The following is a 12,917-nucleotide window of genomic DNA, read 5'->3' as shown; positions in this document are numbered from 1 at the left end:
TGGTCAGCCATGAAGTCTGGCAGAGGTCCTGATCCAGCACCGAAAGGGGAGGATTGGGGATGGGGCCCTATTCATCAAAGGTGGTCTGCGAGGACCAAATCAATTGGGTTCTAATAAAAACGGTGTTGAGGCACCAACTTGAGATGACAAGTGATCTGATACCAGAGCCGAACAAGAAAGTAAGACTACGCTCCTGAATGTCTACCGGCTGACACAGGCACGCCATCAATGTTAAGGCTGAAGTCTTACCCGCCAAGGCCTTTGAGAAGATTAAAACTCAAATGGTTGGTAAACTCCACCCACTCCACCCTAGAAACTTGTCTGAAAGGGAAAAAGACACCTCAAGGCTTTAGTTTGAGCCAGAAGAACAAATTACTTCTCTGCAAGGTTCTTTCTGATGGATACGTTTCACCTCCTACAGACCATCTTTGATGTAATATCTCCAGCGCAAGCTGTCTTTGGAAACCTTTCCTCTACCAGCATGCTTAGCGCGATTCCCCATGGCGACATTACATATCCCACACCACATGATGTTGAGCCAGTATAAATGGAGCTGCCATTCCCCATGACATCAGTTCTGCCCTTTTATCCCCAGTAATCAGCAGCTGAGGGTTGCATAACAGATGAGGTGTATGAGTATCCGCATTGAGAGGCAGCTTAGCAGGGCGATAAAGAATGTGGGGCAGGAAGGACTAATCCATCATAAAGAACATCAGAGAGGTAAATAATAAATTGCTCTAATGGATTCCTCCCTCCCACAGATGTCATATGGCCGATAAGATTCCAATAGCAATGCACAAATATGGAGGAGGGAGGAGAGCGAGAAAATACCACCAACCACAACATGTTCTGGAAAATTGCTTAGCCAAAGCGTGCAACCTGCCACAACAGAGAAACCAGACAGCAATGTTAGGCAAATGTGTGCACTTGGAGCCAATGTGGCCGCTTGACAGATGTTCAGAGCTGGCACCCTCATCTGCTGGAAGAGAGGTGGCAGCCAAACCCTTGGTAGAATAAGCCCCAAGACCTTGAGAAACAACCTTCACAATCCGACTGTAGCATTCAGAGATGTAGAGTATGATCCATCTTCACAGGGTTGGTTTAGACACAGCCCTACTCGTACAAGCACCAGCATAACCAACTAAGTGCTGGCCACCTTTTCTGATGTTGCTCGTCCGAAAGACGAAATAGTCGAGGATCTGTTCAGGGTATAGAAATAGAACCTCTCCTCGATCTTAGAGGGGTGAGGCTGAGGAAAAAACACAAGAAGGTGGATCTGCTGAGAGAGACTGAAATCAAACATGACCATGGGAAATAAGGATGGTCTCTTCTCAGTCACTTTTTCCTTGGAGAACACCAAATTGGAAGGTTTGACGGACAACCCCTGACGCTCACTCGCCCATCTTGAAGAAGTGATGGCTACCAGGAAAATCACCTTAACCCCTTAAGTGCCAATACTTTTTCAAAGACTTGCAGTTAAGGGGTTAAAGGTGAGCAGTGTGAGTGAACTTGAATGCAGGGGCTCAAATGGTGCACCCATGAGAGAAGACCAAACTAAATTCAAATACCATGTCAGAATAACAAACTGGTATGGGGAAACTGGTTGCACAACCCCTGCAAAACCTGCATGGTAATTATGAAGGAAGGGCCCAGTACATGGGTCCTTTCAAAGACAGACCGTGACCAGGAACCTCTTCACAGAGTCCATCTGGAGGCTTGCATGGCCCAATGAAAAAAATTAATTATAATCAAATGGAGGACACAGGACTAATTGAAGGTCCCAGACCACTCCCCAACACAAAGCTGAAAAAGTATGCCACCTGCAGGCATAAATGGACTTGGTGGCTGGCAGCCGAGCAAAAAAAGAATACATCCATAATGTTGCTCGATAAGACCCACTCCTTATACACCAAGCGCTTAGCAATGAGTCATTCAGGTTCAGCCTGCTGAGGCTTGGATGAAAGACCCACCCACCCAAGTGGGAGAACCAGTCCACCTCTCTAGGACACACCAGGAGGGCCAATCAAGATGGCTAGAAGCTCTTGGTACCAGATCCTCCAGACAAGAACTATTAAAATCATAACGACTCCATATAATGCTCTTTTGCCTTTCTGGGCCTGTTCGGGTCCTGCCGGTGCCAGCCACTTATGCATCCTTGCACCATTAATTCCATCTCCCCCTTCATTACATCTTCACCTTTTTCCCGTTCCGGCTGTTTGAGTTCCCTTCTCATGTCATAAGGTAAGGCGACCCTCCTCCCTACTCCCCGTTTCTCCCCTACTTCCTTCCCCCCTTCTTAACACTCTCACATTGCACTCTAGACCCGCCCCCCTGTTTTCTGTTGTCTCCTTCTCTCCCTTGTCCTTCGCCACTTCACTCCCACCTTTCCCCGCTTCCACCTGTGGCCTCTCGCGTTTTGGGTTGTCTTGCTGCCCCCTCCCCTACCCCTCTGACACATGTTTTCTGCAGGCTGCAAACTGTTCCTGGGTTGGGTCCCTTGTTCTCTTCACCTCTCGACTTGGTCTTCCACCTGTACTTGGCCGCTTTTTCGCTACACTTGCCCTCATATTAGTGGCGCTCTCCTGTTCCCTTACCTCCACACTGCACGCTACGACTTCTCCATACTGACTCTACTTCACTCGGCTGCCTGTGACCCCTTATCCTCACTGCCCCTACACTCCTGCTTTTTCTGCCTTCTTCCACCTTCTTCCTTCCTTGTGTCACACTCTCCCCCCCCAAGCAGCCTTATGCTGATCCTTCACTCAGTCCCCTCCTTCACGTTTTCCTACCCTGCCGCTCACGTTCCCTGTCCTCTTTACCTCTACCTCCCGACCTAGCATACGTGACCATTCTTGCTGGTTCCCTTTTTATTTTCACTTGCCTTGGTCCCCCCACCCCCTTCCTCCCCCCCTTTTTTTCTGCCTACCAATGCTGTTATTACACCATGATGTTGCAGCTCTGAAAAGGTAAAGGGGCACAACTGCTCTGGCTTGCCGTTTCTCCATTTTGCTTACCTGGTCCCCCTGCTATAGCATTTGCAGCGTGGGCTTCTTGCCATTTAACCACCTCCACTCTCCTGACCTTGGCTCACTTCCCTGTGCTGGGTTTTTGTTCTTCCTACCTTCACCCCTTGTTGACTTCTTCAGCCATTGCCGTGATCTGCATCACCTGCCTGCTCGCTTTGGATGATTTTGGAACCTTGCTGTGTTTTGCATTTTACTTACTGTAACCACCGATTGACTTTAAAACCTTGCAATGCTTTTTGCCTGCTTGTCTGCATGCTGATGTAGCCCCTCATTCCTTGACGTAAGGCTTTTCCAGTCTGTAGTGTGAGAAGCATGAGTGCATTCTCACTTAGACTCCAGGGATTCTTTGTTCAGGTGGCCATCACCTTTGGAACCAGACCCTGGGGGTGGACCACTGCAGGATGATCACCTGGGCAGGGGGTCCTTGGGGACTGCTGGAGGAATACCCTCGGGAGAGAGACAGTATTTCCCCCTTTACGATACATCCCGACACTTCCTCCACTTTTATACCCGGTCACTCACAGGTGATCCTGGGAGTGACAGGGTTGCTTGTGGGGATAGAGGAAGCCTGCTGTTAAGTTGTCAAGAGTAGGCTTTGCAAAGATGACCATACCTGCAACGAGAATACAATATGTGGATTTAGTAGAGGTTGAGTTGGCTCTGCAGGCTGGCTTGGTCTCGGTTGATGTAGGCAGTGTTGGTGTAGGCAGCCTGGGTACTTGTGGTGGAGACTGCAGCAGTGGCTTGTTGCCCGTTTTCTTTTCCATTATGATGGAGCTGTCTGAGTCTGAAGAGACGGAGACTCTTTGCTGCGCTTCAAAATACGAAACTATTTCATACTGTAAGATTTCAGGCATGACGTGAGAGTAGGTGATTGGGACACTGTCGACGTGATTGGCTATACCTGTTGTACACGGTCTTCCTGTCCCTGTGTTGGTCTTCTTTTAAGCAGACTGACCGGGATTCTTTCAGAAATGCTTTAGTTTTGTTAGCCTCAGTTTCCCATTTTACTGTGGCAGTAGGTACTTGTGGGGCCTCCTGCGATGTCCGACGAGTGGTGTGCCACTTTCATGGATGACGACGATGCTGATTCTGAGCGATGCTGTAACTGGCTGTGGACAGCGTTATGTGAGGTCTCTTGACTGCGTGTTTGTTGTGGATGTTTGTGGCGACTTAGTCGATGTTGCTGATGAGAACTTTGTCGACAATGGCGATGCTGCTGTCGATAACTCTGTCGACGGGCAAGCTGATATTACTGTTGACGAGTGCGAGGTAGTTGATGAACTTGGCATCATGAACAATGACTGTTTTGCTGAACCATAAGCTATCTATGCAGGTTTGGTGGATGGGTTTGAGATTTAAGTCGACCGTGTTTGCTTTGTCGGTGGTGCCGATGGTTGATTTGTGAATGGTGCCATTATGGATGTTTTGGAGCAACTGCTGATGGCGATTTTGATATTTTAACTGTAGGCATTAACAGGGGTTCCCCCGTGCCCATTGCTGACGGCCTATGCTTTTGTGAGTCCTGGCTCGTAGATGGAACGTTTTGGCACCGTTTCTCATGGTGCGTCGGTTTTTTGGCTTGTCTTTCCTAGTGTAGAGTACCTCTTTTCAGAGTGTCGAGGCACTGCCAGCCTTCGAGATGAGACTGCTTCCAGGGGGTTGCGGGGAGGGAAGTAATTCCGCTCATTAAGCCAACAAACTAACCGTCTGTGTCTGTCCTTCAGCATCTTGGCACTGAATCCTTGACAGACATTGCACTCCTGGAGAGGTTAGGTGTGTAAGGGTGTGGAAGGAGGAGACCGACGCAGATGGCAAGATTGTTGCTAAATACTTATTTTATCAAAAAATAAAGGAAAAACAATACCTGACCCCCATTACTAAAAGGGGTTTTCCTTGCCTCAACTCGATACTAAGGAAGTGTCGGAAAGTTCCCAGGTTGCAGTTCTTTTCATTGGTGCCACAGCAAGTTCCAGATTGAAAAGTCTTGGTTCACAAATAAAGCAAAGTCCCAACTCAAAACCTTGGTACCGGGAAAATTACTCCCTTGGTCTTCTCAGGCTTCCCACAATGTTTACAAAATAAAACAATGTTCCAACTCCAAGAGCCTGATTCCAAGAGAATGACATCCTTGCCAGGCTTCTCACAGTGTTCCCTAGTATCAGGGGGAATGACACCGTTCCCCTGGCATTTCAAAGGCTTCCCGCAATGCCAAGAGAAGGGCTCCCTTCCCTTGGCCTTTATTACAATGTTCACAAACTTTACCACAATAGTCGCAAACACGAGAGGGACTGAACCCCTTCCCCTGGTCTGTCTCTTTCTCACAACCCACCTGGTTCACTACGATATGATACATGATAAAGGATAGGTTATTTATAATGCGCTTAATACTCAGCGGTTTATAAGTGCGGACCCGGGGATGGAACCAGTGTTGCTCCGTGTCGTCTTGCTTCCAAGGAGAGCGTGTTGCCCCCGAGCTATCCTCCCGAGACCACCCTTCCAGGTACCGACTAGGAGGATTACTTGGCTTCATAGAAGGATGCAGACCAAAAACCTGCGAGATTCTTTCCTCTTGATACTGCAGACCTGGCTCACTATCCTGCCAGGTACTGGGACTATGAAGATGACTTTGAAGGCAGTTTGTTATTTGTTGTGGGTCCCAGAACCGTTCCTTGAGACCTCTCTGCCCCTCAGGGTTTCTGCTAAGCATCCAAGCTACCTGGAGTTTTCAAGGCTTCTTACCAGCGACCAACAGTTGTCTGTGGGCTTGTCTCCCCCACTTGCGTCTCTTGCGGTCTCTAGGAATCACAGAATCTTTGCCATGTTCCTCTGCTCCTGGGCTGGGCATTTCCAGGTCTCCGCACATGCCAGCTGTCCACGTCGGCTGGCTGTCCACGTCGGCTGGCTGTCCTGCCCTTTGCTTCCTTCTCCAGTCTGACCACGGTGGAGCTACCAGGGACGCCTCTGCCTGCTGCCAAGTATCTTGGCCTCTGCATTCCCGGTGTCTCAGTTTTTTCAGCTTCTTTCGAATTTTCCCAGCTCCTACGGGAAGGGTCCTTCTTCACTTTTTATCATTGTCTTGAGCTGGCTTGTTCCACATGGTCTGTGCCGCTCATGTTGGTTCCGCTGTGCACTCTGCATTTCTCTGTGCCTCCGCCTCGTCTCTGTATTGATGCTCTCAAATTATTTGTGTTCTTTGTCCCAGTATCAACATCAGACTCTGAGGTAGTGCCTACTCTTCTTCGTCCCAATACTTTTCATGGCGGTCAGATCATCTAACCTACAAAGATACATAGTGGTGTGTGGGATTATGAAACTCTTTATAGGGTGGGAGGTGGAGATATGTCTTGGCCATAATGCGTTCTTCCCCGACAGTCCCATGGGGGTCGGATCCCTCTCCATGAGATCCAAACGCCGAGTACCACACCCAGGGGGACCATCGGGTAGCGGCCTCACCTCCTTGGCCTCATGGGAAGGGGCTCCCTGTAGGGGAGAACGGACAACAACCAAGGATTGGTCCGTGTACAGACAATATGCGCTTGAAAACACCATTTGCTGTATAGGGGCATTATAAATACCCAATAAAATAAAAGAATATATGCAATCTGCAGGTTTGTCACGCTCAAAAAGTTTTTTTAGGCCGCAGGTAGAGCAGGCCCTTATGAGGGACTTCTTAGAAGTGTCTTCCATCCTTTAGTAAGAAAAAGGTCTGCTCTGTTCTGGGAGGTTGATGTCCCTGCAGGTTGAGGTTTCTGAAGAAATTGCAAAGGTTTTTGAAGTTATGGTAATTTTCGCGGTGGAGAAAAATACAAGGACTCCTTCAAGCATGACATGCGGCTAGAATCTTGAGAGGCTACAGGGGACGGGCTACATAACTATGTCCGATTGGATGGGACCAAATGCACACACGGAGGCTAATGGGCTACACACTTCCTTTTTAACACAATGGGAAAAAGGGTTAACTGAGGATTCGCAGCCTGACAACAGGGAATATTCACGGCATGAAAGAGCCAATGCTGAAGAATGGTAAATTCGCCCAAGACGGGAAGTCTACCTGGATCAGGCGCCGGAAGGATATCAAGCTCTGTAGTGGTGTCCACACTGCTCGCCACTTAAAGGTTTGAGTACAGATCCTCTTCCTCACCGCAGAACCCCATGTTAAGTCCTCTGTCTCCCTGGAATGGTCAGTTCGAACCCAAAGCAAATAGCATTCCTTTTCTGTCAAAGATTTTTGATTTCCTTGACATACTGCCATCTTGATAGAGGAACTTATTCCCTCCCCCCCCAAAAAAAAGGCTGGTGCCAACAGCACCGAAGTAGGAGCAACTGGTGCCGGGACAGAAGCCGTTGGGGACTTCACAATGATCAAAAAACACCTGCTTCTTGAATCAGTCCCAGTCCACAAGAGAAGATTTAGTTGGAAACAGTACCTCAAAAAGGTAGCGAGTCCTCATGGATGGACAGGCAGGATCTGCAATCATCCATGTGATGGTCTTCCCCAAGACAGTAACAGCATAACCTATGGGGTTCAGACTGACAGTTGCATCCTGCGGACTGCAAAGGGTTGAAGCCAGAGGGCTTTGAAGGGTTAGGCATCATGCAGTAGAATACATCTTACCCAAGTGGCATTCCAGAAGCATATGCGGTGCACAATAAAAAGGAAGCAAGATCATGGATCGCGGTGGCTCCATATACACTGGCCTAACATATATACAAGAAGAGGCCTCTCCCACTATGGGAGTAGAAGATCTGACTGACAACCTACTAGACGCATTAGCGAATGCCATGGTGACTCTAGCACCCTTGAAAAGACTTAAGGTGACCAACCATATAAAGAACACACGGTTTATGGAAAACCTCACAACTGAGAATTATAAAAAGAAAACCATTCTATAAATGGAAAAATACCAAAACAGAGGATAAAATGATATATGCAGATGCCACTCATACTTTTAAAAGAGCAGTCATCAATGCAAAAAAGTCATCCTACGAGGCGCAAATTCTCGAAGCGCAATGTGAAACGAAATTTTCACGACTCCAAGAGAACTGGAAAAACCAGAATCCACCTATCAAGTAAAATTAGACAAAAATCAGGCCTGGTGTGCATCAATCCACCACGCTATGATAGTTAAGACCACCAAAATAATGGAGGGTATTGAAAGAAATAAAGATATAGATACTGCGAATGTCATAGAAGAGGTTTGAATCACCAATGAAACAAAAATCATCCGGAATTCAATTTTAAGACTATATCGGAGGATGATCTCAGGATTGTGCTTGCTAAATTGAAGCCATTGTCGTGTAAGGGAGACCAATTTCCAGCTGTCTCCTATAAAGCGTGCTCGGAGCTACTCATTGGCTCCCTTACAAAAATCATAAACACCTCATTTAGAGAGGGAGTAGTTCCTAATGGGCTTAAAGGATCATGGATCACTCCTCTCTTAGAAAAAGCTGACCTAGACCCGGGAGAGCCAAAGAATTATCGGCCCATTACCAACTCTCCATTTATACTGAAAATCATGGATAGAGTGGCCTATGATCAATTGGCAGTATTCACTAATGAACACTCCATTCTTAATAATGGACAATCAGGATTCCACCCAGGTTATAGCACAGAGTCATCACTCTTGAAACTTAAATCCAATATGACGACAAAAATTAATGAAGGTCCCACAATACTTCTGATGTCCTTGGACCTCTCAGCAGCATTTGATTTGGTGGACCATCAACTCCTCTTGTAAAGACTAGAGGAAAGGAACAATTTTAGTGCCAATGCCAGAAAATGGATGCTGTCCTTCCTAGGTTCGAGGACGATTCGGCTTTGCAGCAATCAAGCGCAGGCAGACCCAATTTCTATGAACTATGGAATTCCTCAGTGTGCAGCACTATCACCGATTCTATACAACCTATTTACTGTTCCTTTTTTGATGATTTGGAAAATAATATATGTTTTTCTAACTACGCCGATGATTCACAGTGTCTTATCACCCTGTCAGGTAATTACGATCAGGATGCCACGACCATTGCAGAAATATATGATTTTATCCGCAAATGGATGGATGCTAATGGCATGGCTCTGAACCCAGGGAAAACAGCGTTGATGTTGGTCGGCTCTAAACAAAGGCTTAATAAGCTGACATCAGATTATCAAACCTTTTGTATTGATAACCATGTGATTCAAGTTAAGGAAAAAAATAAATCAAAATTCTCAGAGTTACCTTCGACCAATCATTAAGTATGTCAGCTCATGTAAATAACCTAGTTTCCTTGTCCGCGTATTATACTAGCTTTTTGGCACATATAAGACCATTCCAATCACAAGCAGGATGCAAAACCATTGCTAAAGCCATTGTATCCTCAAAACTGGATTATTGTGGCTCTTTGCTGAAAGCTGAATTGAATAAACTCCAAGTAGTTCAGAATAGCTCTATAAGAGCACTTATGGGGTTAAGGAAATATGCCCATATTTCTGAGGTAAGAAGGAAGCTGCATTGGTTACCTATTGAACAAAGAGTGAAGTTTATACTTCTAACCATCACGTTTGCAGCTCTATCTGGTGATGCACCCCCCCCCTATATAATCAATAGGTCAAAAACCAAACAAGTAAAACGCTCACTTCGCTCAAATGAGATGGGAAACTTCAGGTACCTAAAACCTCACTAAAACGTGTGAGAAAGGGAGTGTTTTGGTCAAGTGCCCCGATTACATGAAACACCTTGCCACCCAGTATAAGAAACTGTGGTACAATGAAAGAATTTAAAAATAAACATAAGACTCATCTTTTCAGATAATCTGGTATCATGCTTGTACCTGCTCGGATAAGCTTGTCCTAACGATCTGTGCCCGTATGTCTCCAGGCCCTTTTTGGCTGCGCATAATAAATAATAATACATAAAGCTGGCCAATTGAGGTAATCACAGAGTCCACAACATTCAAAAACAATGTATTTATATTGCAAATATTTGGTATCCATAAATGTGATAAAATACCAATTATGCACATAATTAGATTACAAAAAAGTATTAATACATGATAAAATTTAAAAGCACCAGTGTGCACATAGGACGACAAATTCATCAAAACATCCTTAAGAGTTGTATTCAGTACATTAGCAGAATACTCATTTTGTGATTAACAGTACTAATATACACACTTATTCTGTGTAAAAATCACTCATTACAAATACACTCAATAGCTAAACTGTATAATATATATCACAACATACATATGCTATGAAATGCATATATACTGGTCCTGATGTAATTACCGGAGTGGGTCGCAGAAAGGAACAATGGCTCCCCCCTCCCCGCTACCACCACTCGGTGGCAAGAAAAAACACAGCCATCACTGAATGGGAGGAAGGAATCCATTAGATCGGTCCTTACTTTCTGTCCTCCAAGATCTGTGTACTCTTCTTGCGGGAGGAACAGGAAGACTAACAGTGTGATACAGTGCATGAGTGCAAAAGCATTTGCACCTTTTAGTGCCTCTTTTACTCAGTCTCATCTTTCTTCTCAAGTGTAGGTTCTTCCATCGCAACATCTGAAGATTTTCAGAGAGATAGCACAGACATTGAAAAGGGGAACACCATGGCGACCTGTTGCCTGTGGGCTTTGGGATTCATAGATTGACAGGATCCACTTTGTGCCACATCATGATCCACCCCGAGGACCCAAACACAAATTTAGTGCATCTTGCGCACATACAGTCGATCACTGCAATCATTTCAAAAGCTCTGCAACTTGCTATTCGGAAGAAATGCTACTATTTGAAATGTAATCAATTTTTACAATTTTTAGTGTAGTTATAACTTAAGATGAAAAATAATGTTCAAGAAGAAAATTCAGTGAGTTAAGTGCTTACCTCTGAAACCTGGTCAGTCTGAATTTGCCATGTTCAAATCCCGAAAGTGGCAACTCAGAAGTTCACCTTGCGAGGTTGTTAAACAAGAGTACCAATATCTTGGGTAATACAACCTGTAATAACAGCTCTTTCATGCTAGATAAATCTGGCACGAACCACTACATAAAATTGTGCCTGCATGATTCCACATAAGACAAAAAATAAGCTATTCTTGAATAATGAACTTACTCTGAATCAGGATCATACTTCAAGACAATGCTCCCCATTGCTGTAAAGAAAACAAAGTAGTTCACGATTATAGGGGATGTTACAATGGTTTTTGTCTGCCAAACAAAAGAATATCTAGGAAGGCAAAGGGTTTAATCAACTCAATATATTCAGACAACAGTAATAATTCAAAATGTAATTATAAATTAAGTCACTCAACTTGCATAGTAAACTCTGTCTACCATTCAAAAAATTCACCCAGTCACAAAAGGCACACATCGAACAGCTTGTGAACAGAACCAGAAAATATAACAGGGCTATAGGTAACAAGACCTATAAAGCATTGAGTGGGTCCTGCTATGTGCCCCGCCCAGCTCCTCTGCATTAGATGGATGCACCACCTTCTTTCAATTGCTTAACACATATTGACTAGCAGGAATCTGCAAAAAGGAAAAACTACTATTGTAAAAGGCAGGGGCTCATGAAATAGCACAGACATTCTGTAGATCGAGTAATGAAACTAATTTGTCACACTTCCTAGTAAATTGCACAACAGCCATATCTGCCCCTTCCAGCAGTGTTTTATATAACATCTGAAATAGTGTTTGGCTTTCCCTTTAAAATCTTACAATATAAAAACATTCTATTCCTTAGAACTATGGATCTCCAAGACAGCAAATTCAAGTCTGATTAAGGAGATCAAGACAGAAGTGGGGAGATATAAAAACAGATCTCCATAACCTACCATCCAGGACATTCAACCAGGAAAGGTGGATGTCATCTAGGATGATTTCCAGACCATATGTAATGCTAGGGACAACCTTTAACTTCACAATGTCAATTAAGGGCAGGAGTGTAAAGGCGAGCGTTTGATTAAAATTATCCTTATTTCTGATAGGAATGCACAGCACTTACGCCTCAAACTATTTTTAATTACCATTAGTCTACATTTATTGGAGATATTGAACCCCAGATGTACCAGATTCTCCACGTCCTCCATCTTGGAGTCATTGATCGACCATTATTTTTTTTTAGTCTACCTCAGAAGACAATTTTTGATTTCACTGAATTGATTTTAAGCCATTAAGTTCTGCGTAATCTTCAAAATCATTAAGACTGTTTTGCAGACCTAGCAGGGTCTAGTCAAGCAAGATTTCAGTGTATGCTAACTACGCAATTTGGGCCTTACCAATCTTTGGGGGAAACTGGCCCAATTGTGCCAGAGCTTCTGGCATATCTTCCCAATAAAGATTTAAAAGACAGGGAGCAAGGATGCACCGCTATCGGAGGCACGTATTTGCATTAATGGCCTTAGACAGAGTTCCTGAGGTGTCCACCAATCTAACCTGTAATGCATTGTAAGGAACTCATGGCCACAACAGTAAAGACAGACAAGTGATCACAGTTCAAGGGTGTTAATTAAACTGTACAAATGGGTTGGAAAAACACCCATCTAAACCTAAATCTAAGATGGGAGCAAGCTACGGCCATCAAATAATAATGCAGTCCTAGTGGCGTCTTGTCAAATAAAAAAAAATAAAAACGATTGCCAATCCTTACAGCTAAATTCATAAAGCGTGTGGGATAGTGTTCACAAGAAAAGAGTGTTCACAAATGATAAATCAGGATGTTATAGTCGGGGTTCTCCCTTCCCCCTGTTTTTAGCACAGAACAAGGTGGGACTCCTGAGCACAGCATACACTGTGGCTTTTCCAGCACAAGGCTACAGTTCTGTTCTCTGGTAGCAGGGTCTTCAGTGGTTAAGTCTCTTTGACAAAAAGTATCTTACCTCCGAAGACCTGTTGGGTTCAAAATAACAGA

At 44.8% G+C, this 12,917-nt stretch overlaps 1 protein-coding gene across 1 annotated transcript in view; it reads right to left on the bottom strand.

Annotated features, from left to right (window-relative positions):
• NSUN2 (NOP2/Sun RNA methyltransferase 2) overlaps positions 1 to 12,917 on the bottom strand; it is a 1,120,965-nt gene that overhangs the window by 67,208 nt on the left and 1,040,840 nt on the right. Inside the window, exon 18 of the mRNA XM_069613723.1 lies at positions 11,118 to 11,157. Coding sequence (XP_069469824.1) covers positions 11,118 to 11,157 — 40 coding nt within the window. The remainder of the gene's footprint in view (positions 1 to 11,117; positions 11,158 to 12,917) is intronic.

Source organism: Ambystoma mexicanum, chromosome 5p (genome assembly GCF_040938575.1).
Source record: "Ambystoma mexicanum isolate Mex_15411 chromosome 5p, UKY_AmexF1_1, whole genome shotgun sequence".
NCBI lineage: Eukaryota > Metazoa > Chordata > Amphibia > Caudata > Ambystomatidae > Ambystoma > Ambystoma mexicanum.
This window is presented reverse-complemented; position numbering and strand designations above follow the sequence as displayed.